Raw genomic sequence first — 27,928 nt, 5'->3', positions numbered from 1 at the left:
TTGAACTTGAAGGAATATCCTGTCCCCTGAAATATTTTTAAAATTAACTATAGCCTATGTTTAACAGAATAAATATTTAATAATGTTTAATATTTATAGAATAAAACATGTTTAACTATAAATTCTTTTAAATCAAGGAAATGTGTTAGTGTGTGTTTACTAAAGTCGTACTGTTACCGTCTGAAACATCACGTCAGTGGTCACTTACGCCCAGGCTGTAGCATCGCGAGATGTGTGCAAGTAGCGCGAGAGGTGAGCGGGAGCAGGAAGTGCAGTGAAGATGGAGGGTGTCGGATTATGTGCTAACAACAAACAGAAACAAAATCAAATGTTACCGAACAAAATGCGAGGCGAGTTCACCAGAAACCAGAGGAAAGACTCTGAGGTAAGAGTCAAACGAAGCTGTTTAAATCCCTATGATTTGTATTTTTGCAGTTTAATGTTTGTTTTGACAGCAATGTTAGCATAAACAGCAGAAATTCCAAGAATAAAATGTATAAAGTGATTAAACAACGCTAATTAAATAAACAACAGTTAAAAATGAAAAGTGCATCATTAACCAAATATAAAAATGTAAGTATTCATGAACAATGGTTAGTAATTATCTCGTTAATAAAACAGTTATTTTTGAATATTCATTAAACCACTTTTATTATTCATTAATGCACAAACACGTTAATGAAAAACACAATGAAATGATTGCGTAATGTAATTAACATTGCCCATAAATGATTCTTTGTGAAGTCTATCTCTTCTCGTGTTGATTCTGACACTAACGTTATATAATCAGCTGATTGACTGATGAACGGTCTGATGATCGCTCTGTCTGATGATCGCTCTGTCTGCCCTTGTGAAAAAGTAGACTTTTGCATAACTTACTTTACATTTATTTCACACACTCATGACATTTTTTAATGTTTTTTGACACTTCAGTGCATGTTATTTGCAATTAGATTAAAATGTATTATCGTGTAAGAGTTTGTTTTATCATGCTTAATTAAGTACATCTTTATGTGCAATTTCGTAATTCTGTTGTCTTTGAAATATTAAAGTTAGGTGTACTGCTGAATGTTAACATTGCCCATAAATGATTCTTTGTGAAGTCTATCTCTTCTTGCCATTTCGCCTCGCATTTTGCAGCATTTATGGTATCATGTATATATATGTATATGCAAATACCATGTATATGTATGTATATGCATATACCATGTATATGTATGTATACATACATGTATATATTTTAGTATACTAAAATATACTTTAATGTAATTTCCATTGAAAGTTGCATGTCGTGAATTTAAATATATTAGAAATTACAAGTTTCTAATAATGAAGTTGCAATTTAGTGCATTTAAAATATATTAACTTTAAATGCAATATCAAATAACATTGTGTTAGTCAATACATCAAAATAAGTTTACTTGAAAGCACAACAAAAGACTATTAAAACAATTATTTAAAATGTCCTTAAAGTCAGAGGCGGACAGAGTACAGAGCTTTGTTACTTGAGTAAAAGTACAGATACCCCTTGCTAAATTTTACTCAAGTACAAGTAAAAGTACTACATTCAGATGTCTACTTAAGTAAAAGTACTAAAGTACTTGTTTTTAAAAGTACTTGAGTATCAAGAGTACAAGAGTAAATTTTCTAAATATTGCATTACTAATCTACTGCCACAGTGCTTACATTTATGCACAGAAACGTCCTACATGGAGTTATGAAAAATGTTAATGTTAATACCTTGGAGAATGTAAAAGGAATTGAAAGTAAAATCAAGTCATTTTCATCTTTTTACCATGTTGCTTTATTTAATTAAATTAAATTTATGGGGGGTCCCATCTTAAATGCGGGGACAACACACACACACACACACACACACACACACCACATGTAAGGGTGGCGCTGCCAATAAAGCACCTAAAAGCTGTCACAAAGAACCGGCAAAAGGAATGATTATGAATATGTAAAATATAGCAAGGAGATATTTTAATTGTTTATTAATAAACACTTGTTAATAAACAAGTGTTTTCTTTGTCAGTGTCGGCTAAGATGAAGTTGACGATGCTGACTCGCGATCTTCAGTAGTGAACGCGCCAGAGAGAAATGCACATTTCATACGGATTACATAAGCAGAGAGCAGTCTGTAGTCTGTTTTCTTTCGTTTTGAATTTTTCTGTTTAAAAGTAGACATGTCTGTGAGAGGCAAGTAGGCTACCTTATACACTGAGTTTCGGTTCATTTATGAGACGAGATCCAGTTCACGTGCCGGCGCCTCCGTTTCTTATCTATCGTCTGCTATTTACTTCTTATTTATTAAACCCAGGCAATTGGTTGATGAAACATTGATTAAAATTAAGATACAATTAATGCAAAACGAAATTCAGGTTAAAGAAAGGTTTTGTGTTTTCTGTTTGATGTCTCTGTGAAAGTTTTAAAGCATTTTGTATGCCGCTTTCAGAGCGCTCACGTCCTTAACGGAGAACACGTCCATAACATTGTTTTTTCCTCATAAATGCAAACCCGAAAAATAAAATAAAACAAAATTAATATTTTATGTACTGTGGAGACTGAGCGCCAACCCTTCTTCATTCGCTGGGTAGTAGCCTACTTTGGTTTGCGCAGTGTAATTCACATAATCAGTAAAAATATATTTTGCCTCCTAAAGTTTTTTTTTTAAGAAATCAGAAATCCCTCGTGGCTACGCCACTGCCACATTTGAACCTGACTGTGTTAAACACACCACATACTCAAGAACATCAAACCAAATGCTTGGCTTACATTAATGTGTAATATAAAATCTGACCATGGAGTTGACTTTGGCGGAAAGCTGGAAGTGATTGCTGATAGGCTGTCCCAATCAGTGGCGCCTGCACAATCCAATCACGTTTGAGAGGGAAACAACAAATTGAGGGTTTCCGAGATTTTTCTTTTTCTTTTTACTTTTTTTTTTTTTTTACTCGGGTACTCACGGTTATGGATAGAAATGTATTGGAGTAAAGAGTACAATATTTGCCTCTCAAATGTACTTGAGTAAAGTCATAAGTACTCCCCAAAAATGATACTCGAGTAAAGTACAGATCCCTCAAAATTGTACTTAAGTACTGTACTCAAGTAAATGTACTCCGTTACTGTCCGGCTCTGCTTAAAGTATTAGTGATGAAAGTGTACCTTAAGTTTACTTGCGTATTGTTTCATTAATATTATATTATCTGCAAGAAGTAAAACATTTTTAAATATACTTTTAAGATTTGAAATGCACTACAAGTGCATATTCCATAAAGTTATGTGCACTTCTTTTTCACAAGGATAACTCATTTCAAACAAGGCTGCATTTACATTGCAGGTCTTGATGCCCAATTCTGATTTGTTGACTATATCCGATTTGTTTGTTTATTTCGTTTTTTTTTTTTTTGACGACAAACAGACTTGCAACTTGCATAAAGTTGACCCATATAATATCCGATAATATCTGAATTTACACTATACACTTGGGAAAACAACCCAAGGTTCTGACCCGGAAAATATTAGGCCGAAAAGCGAGTTAAAAAAATGGTGCGATTTGCAATGGACGCAGATGAAATGATAATACAAGCTTTTGTTTTCCGCACCATCTTTAAAGGTCAGCAAAACATTTGGTCTCTTAAGTGGTTTGATCATTCGTCCTCCATTGCGCCATTGATAAGAGTCATGAGCACCTGAGTAGACATCATTCGCCACCGTAGCTTTTGGTTTTAATGACGTATGACATTGGACAGGATGGAATATCCGACATTGGTGACGTGGACAGGAATATCCGATCTGTCTGCTTACAGGGAAGACGCAAATGCACATATCCGATTTATAGGACTGAAACCAATCTGAGAATACCATGTGCTTTTTTCCTGCTTACACGTTTGTGGGTCATATCCAATCTGTGTCACATGGGAGGGAAAAAATTAGGAATTGGGTCACTTGATCCATGTAATGTGAATGTGGCCTGTTCTGTCTGTCCTTAAATGTTGTGACTGAATTGTCAGCTCCTATTGGACAGTTACACTGACTCCGTGTTTGTGTCTCAGGGTTTATCAGAAACTCCTGATTTGGAGTTTGAATATTCAGATGCAGATAAATGGACAATCGAACTGTCAGGTAAGAGTTCGTTCATTTGATTTTCTGCTCATTTCTTCTGTACTAATATTATATTAAACTTTCAGCCTTCATTAACCAAATGTGACTACAATGATGCATTTTCCTCTTTTAAACTGTTTGTAGAGTTGTACAGTTACACAGAGGGACCAGAGTTTCTACTCAACAGAAAGTGCTTCGAAGAAGATTTCCACACTCATAGTAAGTACTGATCTAATTATTTTTCACTCGATTGTTTCAAAGTTATACAAACTCGCATTTCATTATTGAAATTTTTATTTTTATTTGTGCATCTAAGATGCACATTTTTGGCTTTTGCAAGATGATGAGTAAGTCACAAAAGAGCAAATGTTCATGTGCTTTTGCAGTGCCCGAACAGAAATGGACCGAACTGGATTTGGTTCACCACAAAACTCATGCCATGCGTCTGCTGGACGGACTGGACGTGATCGGCCGAGAACGCAGATTAAAAGTTGCCAGAGCCATCTTGTACATGGCTCAAGGTAAACTATGCATTATATATGCATTGATTGGATTGGAAATACCCCTGAGTCTCGTGTTAATAAGCTCTGACTCGGATTGATGGTGTGTGTTTTTTTCAGGTACATTTGGTGAGTGTTCTTCAGAACTGGAGGTGCAGCACTGGATGAGGTATAACGTCTTCTTGCTGTTGGATGTGGGAGCGTTCACTGCGCTAATGGAGCTGCTCAACATGGAGATCGAGTGAGATGAACTGCACATGCAAACATTCATATTACACATGTGAAAACTAAAATAACTCTTGTTAAATGTCTCTCAGTAACAGTGCTGCGTGCAGCAGTGCGGTCAGGAAACCCGCCATCTCACTGGCCGACAGCACTGACCTCAGGTACAACACCACACGTTACATGCATTTAGTATACTTTGGCCATCCACGCACTTTCCATGTGATATTTACGAGAGGACGCAAAACCATGTCCCCTTAGGCGCTCTGTAAAAATGTGTGTTATGTGTTGGAATGTCTTTTTTGTTTTGCTCTGTGTGATCCCGCCCACTATAAATATACCCAATAGTATTTCGACACACCGGGTTGCCAGTTAGCAGAAACACACCCATTGAAGCCAACAAACAAACTGGGTCAGGGATCGCAGTTTCTACTTTCCCTAAATAGCCTCACCAATAAAAACATTGCAAATGCATTAACTGATCAACTTTGTGTAAGGAACATCAACTTTCCATTGTCAATCGCGCTCGTTCTTGTTGCGTGTCCTCAATCTGGCAACCTGCGTGAGTGTCGAGGCAGCATGGGGAGCAGATCTCTCCAATATTTTGGACTCCAGTACCCATTTTATCGGCTAGCTGTCAATATTACATACTGCACCTTTAAGACGTACTCACAGTCCTCCATAACCCTGTGCATGCTTGTGTTTTCAGGGTGTTGCTGAACATCATGTACCTGATAGTGGAGACCATCCAGCGTGAAGAACCCACAGACAGTCCAGAATGGAGAACCATTAGAGAAACCTTCAAATCTGAGCTTGGTCAGTGTTCGTTAGACTAAGATTATCTGAAAAATGACTGTTTATTTGAAGATGCGTGTTGAGTATGGAAGAGTAGAAATGTTATGAATGTCCCTGTAACGCCTCCTGGCAGGTTCTCCTCTCTATAACCATGAGCCTGTCTCCGTCATGCTGTTTGGGATGGTGACCAAGTTCTGCAGTGGCCACGCGCCCCATTTCCCCATGAAGAAAGTCCTGCTGCTGCTCTGGAAGACCATCCTGGTGAGAAGGACGGACTTCATAACTTTAATTTTGGGTTAAGACAGATTCTTGTGTTTGTTAAAGCTGGGAATTGATTCCAAAAAGAATTTCAAGTCATGAATCGTTTCGAAAGGATCAATTCCCTCCTAAAGAGGAACAGAAAGGGAATCTGTTCCTCTTTAACAGCCTTTTTTCAGTTCAATAAAGCTAATTATTAATTTGCCTTTCGGTCACTCGCTAATAGTGATGCAAAGTCTGATTCATTTCCGCAAACCACTACTTTTGGATGGTTGAATCTGTTCAAAAACTATTGCAGCCGTTGACATTAAGAGATAATAGATCCTGATAATAAAAGGCCTACATTTTAAAGTATTCTTTGAGCATTTTGGAACTTAACAGCCCTAGTGTTTATGGTCTGTGTGTTTCCCGTCGCATCCCAGTTCACTCTGGGAGGGTTCGAGCAGACTAATGACTCATTAACATAACCCAACCCTTTCTGCACACATCAATACCAGCTTTGAACTGAAAAAGTGGGATTATGAAATAAATAGTTGTGATATTTCTGATTGAATTAGGCGAGACCAATATTCAGTTTGACCAATTTAAATTGTGTCTGTTTGGTACATTTAACAAAAAAAAATGAACATTATACTTTTACTACACTTTTAGTTTTTTGTAGTGCTGTCAAACGATTAAAATATTTAATCGCGATTAATCGCATTAATGTCATAGTTAACTCGCGATTAATCACAATTAATCGCACATTTTTATCTATTCTAAATGTCTCTTGATTTCTTTTTTTCCCATTCTTTTTTTTCTCATTTTAATGCTCTTTTCAACATGGAAAAGTGGATCGGCTTGCTTTGTGCAAATGTTTTTTTATTGAAAACAACATTGACAATACTGTGTTCAATTTCACACTAACATTCTCACTTGGAGCAAATAATCTCTCACACAATGTAACACTGTAAAGGGTGAAAGAAATACTGACGAGGTCCTGATATTGACGAGGGGGCGGAGAATTGGCATCAGCTGTGTGTGTGTGTGCTTGGCCATCAAGTGGTATTTCAGACTGGACGTGCTGCGATGATTATAGCTCAGTTCACAACGACAAAACACACAGATCACTTTGGTCTGGTCAATGATCTTATGTCAACATCTCTCTTAAAATCTCTTTAAAAAGTGAGGAATCGATTCTTGGAATTGACTCCAGAACCACTGACAATTCCAGAACATGGAATTGAAGTCAATTCCAAAGATTTTTTGAAACCTAACTGCCCTAGTGTTTGTGGTCTGTGTGTTTCCGGTCTCATCCCAGTTCACTCTGGGAGGGTTCGAGCAGCTGCAGGGCTGTAAGGTCAGTAGACGGGTGTCATTGGATCTCCCGCCGCTGCCGGAGGACAGTATCCGTGTGGTGCGGAGCATGAGAGCCGCGTCCCCGCCGGCGTCCGCCTCTGACCTCATCGAGCAACAACAGAGACGTGCCCGGAGAGAACACAAGGTCACTAACACATATATACAGTATTTGACGGAAACCTGTGGAGTGGAAAATAAAACGATAAAGTGAACCCTTTAAATCTGTTTCTTCAGGCTCTTATAAAGCAGGACAATCTGGATGCGTTTAACGAGAAGGACCCATATAAAGCCGATGACACCCGCGAAGACGAAGAGGAAAACGACGACAACGATAACTCTCTAGAGGCGGAGGCTTTCCCGCTGGAGCGCGACGAGGTCATGCCGCCGCCCATCCCGCACCCTCCCTCTGAGAGGGTCTGTTTTCCCAAGGGCCTGCCGTGGGCTCCGAAAGTCAGGTAGAAACTCGACTTCATCCGTTTGATATGGTTTATCTGATGGTTTTCTCAAATGTAAGTTGGTGTCTGTTCATTTTAACAGGGAAAAAGATATTGAGAACTTCCTGGACTCCAGCAGGAGTAAATTCATCGGTTACACACTGGGAAAGTGAGTCTGTTGTATGCCACTCAATTGCTCATTTCCTGTGAGCCTTAGTGATGCATGTTTGTGTTTGTGTTTGTGTTGCAGTGACACGGATACAGTGGTCGGATTGCCCAGACCGATACATGAAAGCATCAAAACTCTCAAACAGGTAATTAATATCATCCATGACTTAACTTAACTCCACCCTTTCTTCACGCATCAATACTAGCTTTGAACTGAAAAAGTGTGATTATGAAATTAATAGTTTTATTAATTCTGATTGAATTAGGCAAGACTAATATTCAGTTTGACCAATTTAAAATGTGTCTTTTTGTTACATTTTAACAATTTTTTTAAATTATTATACTTTTTTTTTTTTTTTTTTTTTTTTTACATGGTTTCAATGTTTCAGTTAAAATGGTTGTAAATGTCTTATGTCATTTGTGATTTTATTCAAATTTAAATTTTTAAAAAATAAATAAATTGATCATTGATTCCTTCAAACAATAGTAAAAGTATTAAATTAATAATAAAATATTTGCAACCCATATTTTTTTTACTGCAAGGTGTTCTTGTGATGACAAAAAAAAAATCAACATTTTGGTCGTAAAATCAAACGCAATGAAGAATTGTTTATTGTGAATATTATTATAAGTTGTAGTATTGTTGTTGTTGTTATCAGCATTAATACAATTATCAACTAAATTTAATTAATACAATATTTGTAACTGTTCGTAAGTTGTAAAAGAATTAATAAAGTGAACATTTGTATTGATCATAAATCAATTTACATTTTGTATTAGTTAAAATTGTAAGATTAACAAATAGTATTATTTGGTGGAAGAATTGTTTACTGTGATTTAATGATTATATTAATTATTATGTAACTTTATTGAACATCATTTTGTTACATTATGTCATCATTGTTGTTACTATTTTATAAAAACAGTAGCCTAAACCATTTCAACTATCTGTTGTTTGATTTTACACATCTTAACTGTAGTAAAAATCACTCTTGTGGCTAAATGCTCTGAGATGCATATGTAAATTCATTGTAACATTTAGTTTGTGTGTTTGTTTCAGCACAAGTATGTGTCAATCGCTGAGGTCCAGATCGCTAAAGAAGAGGAGTATCAGAAGACCCCTCTCTCTGGCGTAAGTGACCGTACACTGATAGAACTGCAAAATGCCATCTGATGATGAGTTTAATAACCCTCTGTGTGTGTTTGTGTATTCAGGGTGAGGAGGAGCTGGAGTTGTGTTCCACAGAGCTCTTGTACCAGGGTATTTTACCCAGTTTACCACAGTATATGGTGAGAGTCTGTTCAGTTCACACACCAGTCGCACTGAATTTGAGCCGTTCTCATACTGACAGACCTTGTTTGTGTGTGTTCAGATCGCTCTGCTCAAGATACTGTTGGCTGCTGCTCCCACATCCAAAGCCAAGACTGACTCCATCAACATCCTGGCGGACGTGCTGCCCGAGGAAATGCCGTAAGACACTGTTAAACGGCACAGTTGCAGATGTAGTTGTGCTTGGAATTCCGTGAATCAAACTGAATGATTCTTCACTGGAGCTTGTAAGCTTATGATGTGAATGAATCATACCACTGATGAACTGAATCAAAGTGATTCTACAAACTGTGTGTGTGTGTGTTTAAAGTTGAATAGCTCAACTTGGTTGACATGGCAACAGTGAGTTCATGGCATCAGATGCTGTAAAAAATAACTCCTGGGTAATAAATATTCATGACATTCACTCTGAAATTATTGTACCTAAAATAAGAGCTATTTTAGGATAATTTTAGATACTATTGTAGCATTTATTAATATATTAAATTCTCATATACGTAGATGTTCTTTTTACATTTAAATGTTTTAGTAATTTTGTTGTCGTTTTTTTTTTTTTTTTTTTTAGAGATGAGACTGATACAAAACATTTCCGCTGATACCGATTGCAGATTATTTAGAATGATATCTACTGATACCAATAGTTTGATTTTCTTAAGGTCACTATAATATTACTATAATGTTAGACGTTTGTCACTATTTTTTTTTTACTCTTAACACGTTTTTCCGCCTTTTGATTGACAGGATTTAATTGGCCCTAATCATTGGCTGTTAAACAGTTGGCCGATAGTAAATAATTGCTGTTATCAACCGATACGGATTATTGGCCGATACATCAATGCATCTCTAATATAGATGGCTTTTTGATTGGTATATTTATACATTTATATATATTTGATTGATATCTTTGATTTGATTGAAATATTGATATATTTTGATTGATATTGATATCTAGTTTTTGATTGGGAGTTTCACACGAGGGCAGAAACTAAAATGTCACTAAGCTGTATAATTGTATTTTTAACACTTTCCATAGACTTACTTACTTTACTAAAGGTGTTGTCACATTTACCGTTGCTCAGTGAATTTTCGTGGGTGAAATCTAGACATTCCAAAAGGAATCCATGTGATCCGAAAAGTTCCATTTCATCCGAATGTTTCAAGGTCACATGAATTCTATACGCAGAACAACAGAAAGCTGATGGTTCTTACAACTACGCTATTGACAATAGACGATGGACTTTTTTGCCGCAATTTCACTAATGTGATGATCGTACCTTACTTGTGCATGGTTTGACACGGCCTGTCTGGTATCTCTTTCTAGCACTACGGTTCTTCAGAGTATGAAGTTGGGCGTAGATGTGAATCGCCATAAAGAAATCATTGTCAAAGCCATTTCAGCCATACTGCTGCTGCTACTGAAACACTTCAAACTCAACCACGTCTATCAGGTACACAAACACATTGTACTTGAAGCTGTTCGTGACGAGCTTTTCTAGATGTTGGTTTTACCCTAACCATAACCTACATCCAACTCACACAAACCATTTGACATTATTATTTTATTATACAAAATGTGATTTGAGGTGTTTGTAAGCCTTTTAAATATTGAGGTCCGGCTCACTTTTTGTTAGCTTGCACCATAGTAAAGACGATATTTTTGACTAGTGACACCATTTTGGGCTTCATAATTATAGTAAAACAGCTGCAAGTAAAAAGAGAATGTTGACGCAAGTTTTCTCCTGCAGTTTGAATACATGGCGCAGCATCTGGTGTTTGCCAACTGCATCCCGCTGATCCTGAAGTTCTTCAACCAGAACATCATGTCCTACATCACCGCTAAAAACAGGTAAAACTTCAAGTCAACCTTTGTTCATTTCAGGCTCACAAAACATCTGTTCATGCGTCAAAATGACTTGGAGTATGAAGATTGCATTACTACTTTGCACTAGCTTTAAGAAGTTAATTTTTCATGATGCTTTATGGGTAATGATATCTGTCATATCATATCTCTTCGGCAGTATCTCGGCTCTGGATTTCCCGCACTGTGTCGTTCACGAGCTTCCAGAGCTCACCGCTGAGAGTCTGGTGAGAAAAACACACCTGAATGTGTCTAATGCTCCTCTGAGCTATTCTTTGATCAGTTTGATGTGTTTTGATTACAGGAAGCTGGTGATAATAATCAGTTCTGCTGGAGGAACTTGTTCTCCTGTATTAATCTGTTGCGCATCCTCAATAAACTCACCAAATGGAAGCACTCCAGGACCATGGTGAGACACCACACAAATCAAGCATGCAAACCACGAACATTTAATGTTGCTGGAGAGAGCCATCCATTAGTGGTCAATTCAAATTTTGTTTATTTCTAGATGTTGGTGGTGTTCAAATCAGCTCCCATCCTGAAGAGGGCGCTGAAGGTCAAGCAGGCCATGATGCAGCTCTATGTGCTCAAGCTGCTCAAAGTCCAGACGAAGTATCTGGGGCGGCAATGGAGGAAAAGCAACATGAAAACCATGTCAGCGATATATCAGAAAGTGCGCCATCGCCTCAACGACGACTGGGCCTATGGAAACGGTGAGTAGGGGGAAGAAACTGGACGGGGGTCTTCACTAAACAATTTGATGCGTCATCATTAAACCTGAAATTTTAGTAGCACTTGGGTGTCAGAATTAAACGTGCTCTCTGTTTCTCCGACAGCAGACCTGGACGCTCGCCCGTGGGATTTCCAAGCAGAAGAATGCGCCTTACGTGCCAACATTGAGCGGTTCAACAGCCGACGCTATGACAAGAACCAGAGCAACCCAGAATTCCTCCCGGTGGACAACTGCCTGCAAAGTGTGCTGGGACAGCGGATCGACCTTCCAGAAGACTTCCAAATGAACTATGACCTCTGGCTAGAGCGTGAGGTCTTTTCCAAACCCATTTCCTGGGAAGAGCTCCTGCAGTGAACCCCTGCAGTGTTTCAGCACCTCTTCCCTACAGCAATTGTGAAAATGACCATTACCAGAGTAAAACAACACTATGCTTCATAGAGTTCAACAACACGGACCATTTCCTGTGTGTCTGTTTGTGTAACATAACGGCTCGCCTGTAGTAAACTTGCGAATAATTGTTATTATTTTTACTCTTAGCTTTGACAGATGTGCTAAGAGTTAATTTTTCTGTTTGTTTTTGCTGCTTTTGATTATTGATTCTCTATAACTGAATATTAAATCTCATCTTATTGTGAAAGACTGTATTTATCCTAGAGTGTTTTGATGTGTTTTTCATTGGCTCTGTATACAATACTCAATGCAATACAACAATCTTCTCTGTGAACCATTGTTGTTTTTGTCAGTCATTTTTAAAAGTCAAAGTTAAGGAATATCTGCTCTCATTTTAAAGTTGGAAATAGGTTTGGAGGTAGATTGTTTGGAGGTTTGCCTGTGGATAATTTTGTACCTAAGCTGATTGTTTTATTTCTTTTTTCAATAGGGAGAAAGTCTAAAGAAGTGCTAACATTATTTCATATTGAAAACCATGCATTACCATCACTAGTGTTTTACCTTCAATGGAAGATCAATAGACCTTTTTCACATTTCAGAGAATCTCATAAGCGATAGTCGTCAGATGACAGCATTCAATGTATAACTACTCACTCCACGAACAGAAAAGGTCAAATCCATGAAAGATTTTTGATGACATTCTAAAAGGAGGAAAAAATATAGAGAAATAAACTATAGTCAGAAGAGAGAATTATGTTTTTTTTTTAAATCACAGTCACTGCCAGCCACTGAAATATCCTTGCGGCAGTTTTAATCAGATTTTTACTGCCAAGGTTTTTAATGATATATGTGGATCATTAATTATGAGCAAATGTTTGACTATTCCGTTTAACTCTTCAATGAAAATAATGTCAACGTCAGTTAGAATAATCAAATGTAACAATTTATTATGTCAGGTATATGTATAATGCCAATTTCATAATCGATTCAAAGATAATCAATACAAAACATCAAATACTCTGAAATAGAGAGCAGATGCAAACCCAACAGTAAGAAATACATGAGGCTGAGAGCTCTCACTCTCAGCCTCACGGGCCAATCTGAAATACAGAAAAGGGCCCCGAACTTCCTGCTGCATTTCATTAGACAAACCTTTCACATGGAAACATGTACTAACAAAAGAAATTTGCATTCAGAGGTTGCACCTTTTGGGGTTGTGTGACCATTTGCTTGAGAGACCACCTTCCTTTGTAAGTCAGTTATCCATAAACTCTTAAAAACCTTATTACCTTTTGTTTTACTTATTCTGAAATGAGACATTTGTACCAGTCGCACTGTGACATTTTAAATGATACCAAACATGAAAGATACTATGTGGTAATCATTCACATTAAACTATACATTTTCTTGGGTGATTTACATGTGGTTTCAGCATGTGAGAGGGGGAGTGAGGAAGAGGGGGAGAGATGTGTTCTGAGGTGAGACTTTGTCTCACAAATGGTGAGTTTAAATGCTTATTTCCAGAGAGGTCCTTTTGTTCTCTCAGGGTCTGGTCGCACTTCAAGCATTTCCTAATTTCTCAATTCTTACATGATTTTTTATGTGGTTCTTCTGGGGTAATGCAAAAAGTACTGTCTTAGTCCAGAATGACAATGTGAGTTCTTACATGTGTGGCATGTCTCTATTGTGTTTTTTCCTGTGAATATTAAGGTGTCGGTTTTGTCTGAAACCTTTCCCACACTGATCACACGTGTGTGGTTTCTCTCCAGTGTGGATCATCGTGTGTTCTTGCAGATTTTGTGAAAAACTGAATCTCTTATCACAATGTGAACACTTGTAAGGTTTTTCTCCAGTGTGAGTTCTCTGGTGCAGTTTCACTGCATGATCTGTAATAAAAGTCTTCCCACAATCAAAGCACACATGATTCTTCACACCACTGTGTATTTTCTGATGATATTTTAAAGCACTCGACTGACTAAAACTCTTTCCACACAAAGAACACACGTGAGGCTTCTCCTTTGTGTGAACTTTCAAGTGGTTCTTCAGGGAAAATGATGAAAAATATGTTTTTCCACACTGATCACAGTAAAATGGTCTTTCTCCAGAGTGAGAAAACAGATGTGATTTAAAATTGATGGCGTTTGTGAAACTCTTCCCACACTGATCACATGTGTACGGCTTCTCTCCAGTGTGGATTCTCATATGATACTCAAGGTTTCTTTTGTGTAAGTAACTCTTCCCGCACTGATCACATGTGTGTGGTTTCTCTCCAGTGTGGATTTTAATGTGATTATTAAGGTTCTCTTTTCGTGTGAAACTCTTCCCACACTGATCACATGTGTGCGGCTTCTCTCCAGTGAGGATTTTAATGTGATCATTAAGGTGCTGTTTTCGTGTGAAACTCTTCCCACACTGATCACATGTGTACAACTTCTCTCCAGTGTGGATCTTCATGTGAATTTGAAGACTTTTGTTGTTTTGGAATCTCTTTCCACAATGTAGGCAAGAATTGTTGGCTCTACTCAAAGATTTTTCGCCAGTTTTGACATGATGATGTTTCTCCTCTCCTTTGCTCAGTTTTTCAATCTCCTTGTTCTGTTCCATTAAGTCTGAAATAATAATAAAAAAGTTTGACATGTATATTGTTGTGGTTAAATTCTTTATGGTTATGGTGTTTGTGGTTAAAGAGTTTATTAATCAAACAAAGCCGAGTGCCCTTCTGCAGAACGACGCCTCCAGAAAAAGTGTCCAGCTAACATATATACACACTTCCTTGTACCAAATATGGTAATCCACAGGCCCGCCGACAGGGGGGGACAAACGGGTCTGTTGTCCCGGGCCCAGGGTAGGGTGGGGGGGGGGGTGGCAGAAATGGGCCCTCATTAACCCTTTATCGGGCGAGGAACCATATTTGGTAACTTAATCGCGCATTCAAACTGACTCTCCCCTGCCTGTTTGCGTTGTCGTATGAGCGCATATATTTCTCCTAGCCAATCAGCGAAGATCAGGCTACGTCACTGATAGTCACACCATGGCATCTGACCAATCAGAAGTTGCGCGGAGCATTTCAAACTTCAGTGTCGTTCCGGATATTGGAAAGTGAGGTTATGCGCTACTACCTACTCCCACATCAGCGCTAATAACTTCAAAACAAAAAATGGTAAGTTGATGAAACTCACACATTCTATGGTTGAATAGTTGTGCAACATGTTGAGATAGGTGTTGTTTGCATAGATTTCTTGAAAGTAGTGACATTTGTAGCATGAAAAATGGTGAGACCATATTTGATCATACGCCCTGTTCACGTAAGATTAGCGCAAGTGATAGGAAGACCATATTTAGACATACGCCCTATGCGTATAGAAAAGCCGTACTAGGTTATTTTTTCTACAAATAATGCATTATAACCAAAGTCTATGATTATAATGTAGGACAATAGTATATACTAGTGCATTGGATGTTATCACAGGTTTGAATTACATTTTAAAGTGATCCAGTGGGAAACGTAACACATTTATAGACATTTTCAAGCCATATTAGATATTGAAATATGTGTGGTTTTGGTCAGTTTTATGACCTTTATAACAGTTTTTAATACTTAAAATGATATTTTGCACTTCTTATTATATATTTACATATATTATGACAGACCAGTCCAATGTTACTCACTTATTTTTCTTATTATTTATATTTCAGTAGATCTGCACTTCACTGTTACTCAACAAATAACTCAAACTGGGCTTGATATTGACTCAAAAATGTACTCTCTGTTCTTTGCAGCTATCTACACAAATCTTTTACGGCAAGAGGGAGACAGTTGTGCCAGCCCACCCCAGCATCAGTGATGATGAGGGCTCTGAGGAGGAAGATGATGAACTGGCAGACCCTGACTTCCTCCCACCCACCCACAACCTAGACACTCCAGGCCAGAGTAATATAGGCCCCTCTGCCAAGAGGTGTAATTTAATTTAAAATGTTCCTAATAATAATTTAAAATGTTCCTAAATAAATATTTTTATGTTTGTAACAAGTTTATGTGTTTTTATTATATTTTTATATATACACTTTTTAAGGGGAAAAAAATTACCCTAGACTGGCGAGGAACCATATATGGTAACTTCATTGCCCTTGATTTCCAACCTAAAAATATATTATTTTTTTTTAACTCACAAACGTTTAGGAGTCTTATAATATCCTCCAATAACACTCTATGGTTGAAATTTAGAATTTACAAGTATTTCAATGAGTGCCCTATAAAGGGTTAAATTATGGAATAATTGTAAAAAAAATAATAAAAATAGGCATATTTGTGGAAAAAATATCTAATATTTGAGTTACATAAAAGCTTTTTATTTGTTTTCTTCCTAATTGTCCTTGAAATAGTGGTCAAGAAAAGAAAATGAAGACATTTATAGAAAATGTACCCATTTAAACGTGTTTTTATTATTCCGTTTGGGTAAAAGTATATGGTGTTTTATAAAAATAAATAAAAAATGGAAGTCTGCTTTAAAGTGGTTAGAAAAACGGAATCGGCTAAAATCAGAATTGGCCTAGAAAATTGTAATTGGTAGAGGAACTGGAGAGTAAGAGCAGAGGAGAGGAACAGGAGAGTAAGAGCAGAGGAGAGGAACAGGAGAGGAAGAGCAGAGGAGAGGAAGAGGAGAGGAACAGGAGAGGAAGAGCAAGGGAAAAGGAGAGATCTGGGCGTGGGGGGGCCCATCTAAGATTATCTTGTCCCGGGCCCAGGCAAGACTGTCAGCTGGCCTGGTAATCCATTCTATAGATTATTTTGAGAAATAGTTTGTACCATGTAACTTTACTAAAATAGCATTCTCTGTTGCATCTGCCTTCCTTTAAGCCCCCAAAAGTCAGACCAAAGTCCCTCACAGAGGAAATGATAGTATACAAATACATAGCTAAATTACTTATTATCTGAATAAAATCTTCAACAATATCCGTAAAAAAAAATAATGAGGAAGTGAAGACTAACATAACACCAGAACACAACTACAATACAATGGTACGATGAATTTTGAATATCGAAATGAAATCAATTATATGTCATTGGAACTGTCCATGAATTGGGCACATTGATTTTCAAGTTCTTATTTTAAAACATAAATTATTGGCACACATCCCATGTTTCCAACACAATCTCAGATTTAGTTTTAACAAAAAAGAAACTGTAGTTTTTTTTTTTTTTAAATGCATTTATCAAACCTGTTACCAAAATTTCAGAAAAATAACTTCTGGTTACTTATAACTTGTAAATTGAAACAATAGAAAAACATTTACCAGTTAAAGGTTTTGCTTAATTTACACATTCAAAACTTTAGTAACACAGTTGCAAAAATTCAGATATAAATGTAAATAAAATAGCTCAGATAATATTTAGAAAAAAGTCTTTCCACTGATCTTTTTTTTTTTTTTTACAAAAGATTGCATGGAAATTTTCAGTTTCAGGCTCTAGATTTTACCCAGTTCAGGTTATCACGCTTGGAAGAGCCAGGACATTTAAAAATATATATATATATATAACTTTGATTGTATTCGTCTGAAAGAGGAATGTCATGTACACCTAGGATGGCTTTAGGGTGAGTAAATCATGGACTAATTTAAATTTTTGGATGAACTATCCCCTAATCATTAATGATGGATCAAGAATTAACACTAACCTCTTTGTTCTTTTGTATCTTCATCTTCCATCTTGCAGGGCTCTGGATCACTCATGTTCTCAATGTTCAACTGTCTTCTTCACTTGATGGGAACATTCCAGCATTTATAGGCGAACTGCATGTGGGAGGAGCTTCACTGTTGAATTGCCGTGGGAGAAGCTTCGAGTTCTGTGGTAGGAACAGCAGATCTGCTAATATTTTTAAAACAGCATTACATTTTTTGTTTCTATTTTCATAGATGGATTGTTAGTTACAAATTCATTCTATATACTTTTATTTTGTTTGTTGGTCGATTTAATATAAACTTTTTATACTGTTATGTGTCATATGAACAGATAAAAGAAATAGAAGAACCAAGTATTCAAATTAGTTAAAATATTTCATTTCCAATTATAAAAATTATGTAATAAAAAATAATAATATAAAATAATTAAACAGAAGCATAAAAAAATTCAGTTTTGCATGAAACAGTTGATCAGAAACTATAATGAAAAATGCTGTTAAGAGATTTACATCATGTAGATTTCAAAAATGGCAATGGTGTAGTTTGTTTCATCCATTGAAACCTATGAAACAAGCATAAAGTGGCGGTTTCCAGTGGCATTATGCAGATGAATAAAGACATCAGCATAATGAATGAGGTGAAAACAGGAACTATTGTCATGAAATCAGCAACTGTTAACAGTGGCACTCCTGAAACATCAGCACATATCTCACTTTAGTGTTTGAGTTAGAAACATTACTTTGAGTTAGTGATGCACCGATGTGAAAATTGTGGCCGATACCCAGGGGCGGATCTAGAAAAATATTTATGGGGGGGGCAGGAATTTTTGAGGGGTGGCAACATGGCAGACGTATATATACTGAATTTAATCACAGTTAACACCGTTTGATGAGAAATCGTATGTATACACACTACAAAAGGGCATTATTTGTATCTTTTTTTGTGGGGGGGTTTGGGGTCACCTGTGAGTACAGGGCTGGGCTGGGACAAAAAATCGTCCCGAGCATTTTGGCCCAGACTGGCCCACTACATATGATCATAAACACAACCGAACTTTGCACTCCCTTGAATATGTATACCAACTCCTATAAAAACCACTAATGCCATAAGTGAATAGGAGTGAGTAAGAGTTAACAGATGAAATAACTACTAAGTTGAACTATACTCCACAGTGATGAATCCTAAAACAAGCTATAAGCTGCATTGGGATAGCAATACCGGTTTTTCCCATAGGATTTTGATAAATCTGTGGTGAGTAACCTCTGTCCCTCTAGGGGGGTTCGGGGGCATGGTCCCCCGTAAGAAAATTTTGTGCTTTTTAATGTTAAATTCATCAATCTGGGGCACTTTGAGAGTTCAAAATAAAGAGCTACAACCCATATTCAGTGTGCAAATTGAACAAAGAAAAACTCAAAACTCTTTTTAGTTGTGATATAGTGTCTGTCTACATTACACTACTATATAATAATAGTTATAATATTATGGCCAGTCCAGCCCTGTGTGAGTATAAAGGCAGGGGTGCGTTTAACTTTTGGAGCCAAGGTGTGCTGACCTTTTTTCCCTTTTTTATATATTATTTTGTTGAGCACCCAACAAGAATCAATTTATAGAATCAATTATATCATTTAAATACTACTAAGATCCAAATTACTATCACACGAGCCAATGGCAATTAAATGCACGGATGCATAACGTTAGTCAGATTAATGAATGAAATACAACTCTTCACGAATAGAAGATTGTATTGGACTCATGCTGCATACATACGCAATGACAATTATGCCTACTGTAAATGAGGAGTTCTTTTCCAAAACGCTATAAATCCATTCCAATAGTTTTCAGGAAAATTACATTTTTTACCTAGACCCACACATTTTGTGAATATTCAATTTATCCTGTTAAAATGTTTTATTGGCTCAGTCTGAACATGTTGAACAATGATTATTAAATCAAACAACAATATTGTTTATGATAAATTAAAAGTTAAATTTTTTTTTTCCCAAAACGCTATAAATCCATAATTTTTTTCCAAAACTGTATGGTTTGTCTTTAAAAAAAAAAAAAACGAGAGCATGTAACATATAATCAGGGGCTCATACTATAAATTACTATAAATTAAATTTAGTAACACATTTAGGCTAGAAGTCATTTGGTGCAGAACCTGAAAATAGTAATGATATCAATGGCTATTCAATAAGTTATTTAGTAATAGATTCAGAGTAATTTTTAGTAAAGTGTCAAACCTGTAACAAGTAGGACCAATTTGTCTACTACATATGCGTAAAAAAAAAGAATTATTAAAAATATTTAACAATGATAACGATATTCAAAAGTAGTGATGGGCACCCCTCCACCACACACACACATGCTTGTATAGGCTACACAGCATGTGAACAAAGCGGAGCGGCGTGACGCTTACATATAGGCTAAGTAAAAAAAAAAAACTTAAACATACGTTTCATATTTATGTTTAATAATATATGCTATTGTTATTTTTTTTATTTCATATATGTTGATTATATGAAAAGGGAACCGCATGAGATGAGTATGATAGGATCATAAGATGACCAATATATCGGAAAACATTTGGAATGGGTCAGACATGATTTTGACCACTTATTAAGTTTTGTTTAGTAGAAAGCCTTTCTTTAAAGTGAATTTCGTTTTGTATAAATTGTATCTTCATTTTAATCAATGTTTCATCAACAAATTGACTGGATTAATAATAAATAAATAAGAAGCGAATATAGCAGACATATAATCAGGACACGGAAGCGCCCGCGCGTGATCTGGAGAGCATCACATAAATTGACCGAAACACAGCGATGTCTACATTTAAACAAAACAATAAAAACGAAAAGAAATTGGCTACTCTCTGCGTATGTAGGCTAATACAAAGTGTGCATTTCTCTCTATAGACGCGTTCACTACTGCGAAGATGGCGAGTCAGCATAGTCAACTTTATCCTTGCAGCTATATCTGACAGAAAACACTAATTAAAAAATAAACAATTCAAATGTTTCATGCATAGGCCTAATCATTACTTTTGTCGGTTCTTTGTGGCAAGCTTTATGCGTGAGATGCGGAATAGGCAATAAAAAAATGCTCATTATGGTTTCTCTCCCATATTTAAATAATTAAATCAATATAAATATGTGATTAAACTTAAATGAACTACTACTAGTCGACTAGAAAACTCACTCATTTTGAGGAATAAATGAACATAAACAAACCTCTGTTCAGAGCGCCACCCTGTTGGATTGGTAGAACGTTCACCGAATTCTGATTAGTCGAGAGGATTTATCGCGTTTAGGCTAAAAATAGGTTTGGCGCTTATCGCGTTTTGGAAAGAAACTGCATCTTGTAGTACATTTTAAACAAGGAAATATAGCGATTTGGCATGAAATGTTGATGGAGCAGTGAATAGGTTCAGTGCACAGCAAAATGACATGACAAACTCATTTTTTTTTTAAATGGCGTTTATCGCGTTTTGGAAAAGACCTCTTCAAATGTATTTCAATTAATCATAAAATGGCCCTGATATGTCACTAGACATGAACCCTTTCACACGTAAGTTTAAAATATTCTAACTGACCCCCCAGCGTGAGTTTTTCAAGGCGACCGTTATTTAGAACCTGCCACTTTAATGTTTCCATGGTGACGCGTCATTGCTTGTCACGTGACACAGCGCAATCACAACACTGAGCTGAATGAGTGATGATCTGATTTTATGTCTTTCTTCCTTTTCTATTCAAAATATTCACAAATGTATTCGCTATAGCATGAAGCACTGATATTCCGATTTTCAAATATGTGCAAGTGGATGTGTTTTGTTGTTTAAACACCTTTAAAACGACCGCGTTAGTTGAGCTGTATGCGCGATGGGCGGCGCCATGTTAGTTTGTTTCACAGTTCAGAGAATCGGATCTGTTGCTTCTCACGAAATACATGAAAGTAAGTGGCCACTGAACTGGGAGAAGAATAGGGTAAAATGTAAAGCTACTTACACAATGTGTATCTGATATGAATAAAACTTTTCATCTTATTATAATGGAAAGGATTATTATTGACGCTTCCATAGACATCAGTGTGTATTTTCAAACTCAAAATCATTGTTTTGCTAGTTCTTATGTGTATTTAAATGTCTGAAACATAAAAATAAACATTAGGTGGTTTAAAATACTCAATAGTTGTGATATATGACAGCACTTTCGCGCGCCAGCCAACGCGCGAAAGCACGTTTGAATTTAGCAGTTGATCACGTGATGCACTGACCGTTCTAATCACACCGGTGTGATCGTACGCTCCAGGGACCAGCCAAGACTGATCACACCGGTGTGATCGTACGCGTGAAAGGGTTAAGAAATCATGTTCATTTCAAATACTTATATCACTGACAACAGTAGTCCGGCCAGGATATTGTCATTTAAAAAGTGAAGTTGCAGCCCTCAACTGATGTTGATGTTGTCATGTTGTGTTTTGGTCTGATGCTCCACCCTCCACCTATCTACCAATCACGAAGTCAGTAGTGTTGCGGCATCCGGGTTGCCAGCTCTGCTCTAGTTACCACTTCTTGTAGCAGCCTACGTTCCTGCTGGATCCTGCAGCCTATCTGGCAACCTCGAGTCAGGGGGAGGGGGAGAGATACAGTAATTTGAAAGTGATTGCAGTACCAGTTTTGGCCACAATCTTACATACGGCTCCTTTAAATAGCAATTCACAGGCGTTCTGAAAACATCAGCATAATGTAGGCTATGTATTGATATGAAATTGTGAGGCATTAGTAGTTGTTAATAGTGACACTCCTAACAACACAAGCCTTATAGGATCATCAGCAGACATTTCACTTTATTATTAGATTTTGTAGAAACAGATTATTTGAGTTAAGATATAGGCCTAGTAATATATAAATTACAGTTTTACTACCAGTCATTGTAAATTTGATTATCTAATTATTGCACTGGGCAAAAAAGGAATGAAATTGTTTACTTGTGGGTAAAAATCCTCAAAACGACCAGTGTTTTTTATTTCTAAACAGAAAAAAGAATAAACGGTTAGTTAATTTATTTAGGCTATAAAGATATCTCGTGTCATTTTTTTTTCACATTTTTATTTTTGTTTTCTTCATATTTTGTTCTAATCCACCAAATGGAAAGACAATAAAACCAAATTGGAGAAACAGTTTGAATATTCAATCTCTACATGGGCGGAAATAAAACACCCCTTTGCGCTAATTGGTCAAACAAAGATCAAGCCGTGCTGTCATCAGTTCTTAGCGCAACAGAATAATAATATCCGTTGTACCGAATACATTATTACAGAGTTTATTGCAACCACATCTAGGGGCTTTTTACCCTTTTACAACTAAAAATGTAAAACTTTGTGTGCATTTTGGCCTTTCCTTTACACGGCAACAGCGTTTTGGGTGCCTGAAAAAGCGAACTTTTGAAAACAGGCTTCAAAGTGAAAGTTTTAGAAAATGGTCTCTGTGTAAACAACAAAAACGTGAATCTCTGAAGACAATGACATCATGTACATGCGTGTTACGTGTTCAGTCTAACGCCATCTAACGGCCTGGCAGCATAATACAAAGCTTTTAGTCGTTTTCTCAGAACCGTGTGAATGTCATAGACAGTAAAAGAAATGGACACAGCGACCCCATAGATTTCAACGGAGAAAAGTGAAGCACTCACTTCCTGATGGCTGAGCGTACTGCGCAGGCTCAAACTGTGACGAAAGCAACCTGTCTGACAGTTGTAAGTCCTCTAGTAGCTGTGCCGAGAGAAATCTGAATCATTCCCTTCCGAATCTCGCAGAGACGGAGAGCGTGAGTATTAGCTGTCCATAAGCTAGCAGCAGGAGACACTTTATGACTCTCTATGGGCTTCTCCCTTTACTTTATCGGACTTTATGCCTCCACGTCCCCCCGATTGCCTGCGAGCTTCTCCTCCTGTCTATACGGTAATTTCTCTACTGTGCGACGGAGAGTCGTGTTATGACGCAATCGTTAGCCTATTTTTACAAAAACTGCTTCTACGGGGCCATAATGTAAGATACAAGGTAATGGAGCCTTTTATACATTGTCGGGTTTCTTTAGAAATAAATAATGGACAAATTGAGTCTTTAAACGCCTCAGATGTAAACTTATTCGCTATCAAAGTGACGCCAAAATGAATGGGAATGCTAACAGCAGGTGATGGTCTGCTACAATGGCGGCTACCAAGGGAAGCTTCAGTTTCCAGGGCTGCGTTCCAGTCCACTTTTAGACACGCACTTGCGAACTTCCCTAAGCACTTCCCCTCGGGGGAATCCCTGCCGCCATTTTGAAGTGCGTTCCACTTCGTGAAGTGGACGAGGGAAGTTTATATGGACAGACACTTGTTCCCTCGATTTTGACCGAGGGAGCGAGTCTACTTCATATGTACACTTCAGGCAGCTCCATATACCACAATGCAACACAATTGTGACGTCACCGCAGATCTCGTCTAATCACCACCAGCACAAACAACTCTGATATATTAATTATATATTTTTTTAATTTAAAACAACCCAAACACACCTATATACATTTGGATGCTGCATTAAACAAATTTTTAAATGAAAACAAAAAATTAAATAATAAATCAACTCCATGGCTGATTCCAAGTGATCAAGGGCTTAGGACGTTCCAATTCAGCAAATTGCAGTTTCCGCCAGTAGTGGGCACTCGTGCAACGTAAGCAATGACGTACATCCGAGTGAACAAGACGGTGGGAAGTTAGCGAGTGAAGGGCATGACAATTTTGGACTGGAACGCAGCCCAGGTGATGGATTACCCCCTTGGTGAATGTGAATGTCCATCTTGTCTCAAGGACACGCCCTCTGAAATATCATGAATATTTCAGGAACTAAATATATTGCAACACCTGTCACTATGAAGACAAAGCTGTGGCAGCATTTTTTGCTAACGTAATTCTACAAAGAAAACAATATACTATATTATTCCCATTTATAATGTAGGATACTTAAATATACCATTTCTGGGGAGGTGGCCATTGATAAAATGAATGAGGATGAGGAGTACATTTACATATCTCTCAACCACATAAACATAAAGTGTGCCAACTTTCTTCTTTTTCAATCTCTGTATCTTTCAAATTATCAAATAAAATGTAGTGCAACATTGGTTCATTTCACCATGGTGAAATGAGCCAATAGTAATAGTAGCACAGTAATATTAATAGTAACGCAAGACCTTTCATTGTTGTTTTTGAAAGTTGCTCAGAACAAGAAGTGGTTACTTTAGTTTCAGTTGCAGTGTGAGTGATGATGATAACCTGAGATTAAACCTTCAGTCTGATTATATTCTGCAAATCAGAGACTGTTGCGAACCCAATTCTTCTAATCTTGTCATTTTCAGTGGAAACCCTCTCATAACAGAAGGTTATCAGATATATTTATGTGCTCTTCTGAATCCACTAAACTCCACCAGTCAGTCTTTCAAAAATGTTTCTGTGGACCTTGTTGACTTGTTTTATATCTGTTCATGGTGAGTGTATTTTTAAATTATTATTATTAGTTATTCTGCTTCTAATAAATTAATTTAATTTAGTTGATGAATCTCTTGGCTATCTGGAATCTCTCTTTGCTTCCATGCTATCTAGAATTTGTGTTCTCAGACCTATGAATATGCAGAAAAAAGTTATGGTGACAGACATTTCCTTTTTTAAACATTTTAAAAGTTTTTTCCCCATCAACATAATATATAAATATATTGCAGATGTGGAAGCGGATGGAGTTAAGATAATATTGGTGATGGAGGGAGATTCTGTCACCCTACACACTGATGTTACTAACATTCAGAGAAATGATCACATAACATGGGAGTTTGGAACTGAAAAATTATGTATTGCTAAAGTCTATAAACACAGTATTCATATGTATCCTGGTGCTGATGGGAGATTCAGAGACAGACTGAAACTGCATCCGACTGGATCTCTGACCATCACAAACACCAGATTCAGTGACGCTGGATATTATACAGTGTCTATCAGCAGCTCCAGAAGAACCTTGCGGGAGATATTCATGGTTATTGTAGATGGTGAGATAAATATCACTGTCACATTGCCTTTTACCCTTTATTTCTCTTAAGGCCAATTTATACTTCTGCGTCGGGTGCGCGCAGTAGGTACGGCGTAGCATACGCACAGACGCGTACCATACGCCGTACCCTTCGCCGTAACCTGACGCGCACCTCCTCAAAAATGTAACTACACGTCGCGACGACGCGGACCGCAAGATCTGTGATTGGTCGGCTTGGGAGCATCGCGTTTCCTCCTATGTATTTCCGGCGTGTTCTTCTGCACCGCCCGCCATTTTTAAATTCTAAGTAGGCTACAGCGAAACTGTAAAAAAAAAAAAAAAAAAAAAAAAAATTACCTTTTCCACCTCGATAAGCTCCAACTCCAACATGATCTGCTCTCTTTCAGTCGACATTGCTTGTAGTAACCTAAACTCAAAACAGCCGCGAGGAATCTTCTTCTTCTTGCCGCGAGGAATCTAAACACAGTGGAACATTAAAACCCTCCGCCGCCAACTAGCATTTCGGCGCTGTACTGCAGAGCAACGCAGACCTAAACGCAGAAGTATAAATGCTCATGACGGCGTCGCCTACGTGCGTAGCGTACGCCGTACACTACGGCGTACACTCGACGCAGAAGTATAAATTGGCCTTTACTTATACATTCTGTTGTGTCTCTTTCAATTGTTGATTTTTGCTTGAAAGCAGCTGTTTCAACACCTGTCATCATCACTATAATCACACAAAACGAAGAGAGTCAAACTCCGAGTGATCGAGACGATTCTCACCTCATCGAGCTTCCTTCATCTTCCACATCTTTTCCAGCTCCTCTGCCTGTACCTGAGATTATCAGTAACTCTTCACAATGTTCATCATCTGGATCATCAGAGTCCAGATGTTCACTGGTGTGTTCAGTGTTGAATGTGAGTCATGTGACTCTCTCCTGGTACGCAGGAATCAGTGTATTGTCCAGCATCAGTGTGTGTGATCTCAGCATCAGTCTCTCTCTACCTCTGGAGGTGGACTATCAGGATAACAACACATACAGCTGTGTGATCTACAATCCTGTCAGAAACCAGACCACACATCTCAACATCACGCAACTTTGTCAACCATGTGAAGGTATATCAATGCATGTAATAGGTAATTTCCAGGCAGTTAGGAAAACACCATAAAAATACATTTTCGAATAATATTTTAATATATTGGTGCAAGTATATTACGACCGTTTATGAGGTATTGAGCGCAGTAATGGTTGTGTTTTTTTATTTTTCTTCTCTCAGACTCTGTCCAGTGTTGTAGTTTTACTGAAGCTGTGATCCGATTGGTCCTCTCTGTTCTGGTGGGCGTGGCTGCTGTTGCTGTATTGGTTGATCATTTCAGATCCATGAAAGTTGAACAGAAAATGAGGAAACAGACAGAAAACAGTCAATCACCATCAGTTCCTCAATGATTAATCCTAGATTCTCCCATGTGGTCAATAGATGGTGAACTTAAAAAACCCTCACCAATGATACACTGTGAGTAGGTGTTACAGTTCTTCTGTATACTTTGCAAATCAATGTCAATTTACAAATCATCATATCAATAAAGTTTAAAACACTTCTATATTTTGAAGTATTGGTGGTTGTTTTTTTGTGCTGTATGGAGAAATGTCTATTGTGTTAAAAATGTCTTATTCTTTATTAAAGCATATCTTCCTCCTCATTGTGGTTTCCAAGGTGACTTTCGTTGCCAGATAACACATCAATGTTATCTGGCAACGAATTCAGTCAGCTAAAAAGGAGAGGAAGGAGCTCCATGTGACATTCCTGGATTTGGCTAATGCATATGGTTCAGTGCCACATGAGCTTCTTTGGGCAGCATTTGATTTTTTCAGAGTACCAATGTCAATAACAAATTTAGTGAAAGCCTATTTTGGAGATTTGCAATTTAGTTTCTCAACTCCAAAATTCAGCACTGCATGGCAATGCTTAGAGGTTGGAATAATGGCAGGATGCACCATTTCTCCACTGGCTTTTACCATGGCAATGGAAGTAATCATTAGGGCATCAAGA

At 37.3% G+C, this 27,928-nt stretch overlaps 3 protein-coding genes across 4 annotated transcripts; 2 read left to right on the top strand and 1 right to left on the bottom strand.

Annotated features, from left to right (window-relative positions):
- The first annotated feature begins 238 nt into the window (after nucleotides 1-238).
- On the top strand, nucleotides 239-12,159 carry strip1 (striatin interacting protein 1). Of its 2 annotated transcripts, none has more exons than XM_056243726.1 (21): nucleotides 239-385; nucleotides 4,059-4,128; nucleotides 4,252-4,326; nucleotides 4,494-4,628; nucleotides 4,728-4,848; nucleotides 4,925-4,993; nucleotides 5,539-5,645; nucleotides 5,758-5,885; nucleotides 7,183-7,365; nucleotides 7,455-7,675; nucleotides 7,758-7,823; nucleotides 7,905-7,968; nucleotides 8,883-8,954; nucleotides 9,038-9,112; nucleotides 9,196-9,293; nucleotides 10,474-10,600; nucleotides 10,898-10,998; nucleotides 11,171-11,237; nucleotides 11,315-11,419; nucleotides 11,519-11,723; nucleotides 11,850-12,159. In XM_056243726.1, the coding sequence occupies exons 1-21, from the start codon at nucleotides 281-283 to the stop codon at nucleotides 12,095-12,097; spliced, it is 2,442 nt and encodes an 813-aa protein (XP_056099701.1). In that variant the 5' UTR covers nucleotides 239-280; the 3' UTR covers nucleotides 12,098-12,159. The 2 variants fall into 2 exon arrangements, with proteins under 2 accessions (XP_056099701.1, XP_056099700.1); XM_056243725.1 differs by having other exon boundaries at nucleotides 11,847-12,159.
- A 1,402-nt stretch (nucleotides 12,160-13,561) lies between these two features.
- Nucleotides 13,562-17,950, bottom strand: LOC130078204 (gastrula zinc finger protein XlCGF8.2DB-like). Its single transcript, XM_056243727.1, has 2 exons — nucleotides 17,809-17,950; nucleotides 13,562-14,742 (listed from the first exon to the last, which is right to left on the bottom strand). The coding sequence occupies exons 1-2, from the start codon at nucleotides 17,861-17,863 to the stop codon at nucleotides 13,796-13,798; spliced, it is 1,002 nt and encodes a 333-aa protein (XP_056099702.1). The 5' UTR covers nucleotides 17,864-17,950; the 3' UTR covers nucleotides 13,562-13,795.
- Nucleotides 17,951-24,534: 6,584 nt separating this feature from the next.
- On the top strand, nucleotides 24,535-27,363 carry LOC130078200 (uncharacterized). The gene is made up of 4 exons (XM_056243723.1): nucleotides 24,535-24,568; nucleotides 25,572-25,892; nucleotides 26,697-26,993; nucleotides 27,155-27,363. The coding sequence occupies exons 1-4, from the start codon at nucleotides 24,535-24,537 to the stop codon at nucleotides 27,322-27,324; spliced, it is 822 nt and encodes a 273-aa protein (XP_056099698.1). The 3' UTR covers nucleotides 27,325-27,363.
- Nucleotides 27,364-27,928: the final 565 nt, after the last annotated feature.

This window comes from Rhinichthys klamathensis, unplaced genomic scaffold (genome assembly GCF_029890125.1).
Source record: "Rhinichthys klamathensis goyatoka isolate OS25496 unplaced genomic scaffold, OSU_Roscu_1.1 h1tg000830l_1, whole genome shotgun sequence".
NCBI classification, from domain to species: domain Eukaryota; kingdom Metazoa; phylum Chordata; class Actinopteri; order Cypriniformes; family Leuciscidae; genus Rhinichthys; species Rhinichthys klamathensis.
The sequence above is the reverse complement of the archived record's forward strand: the minus strand, read 5'-3'. Positions and strand labels throughout refer to the sequence as shown.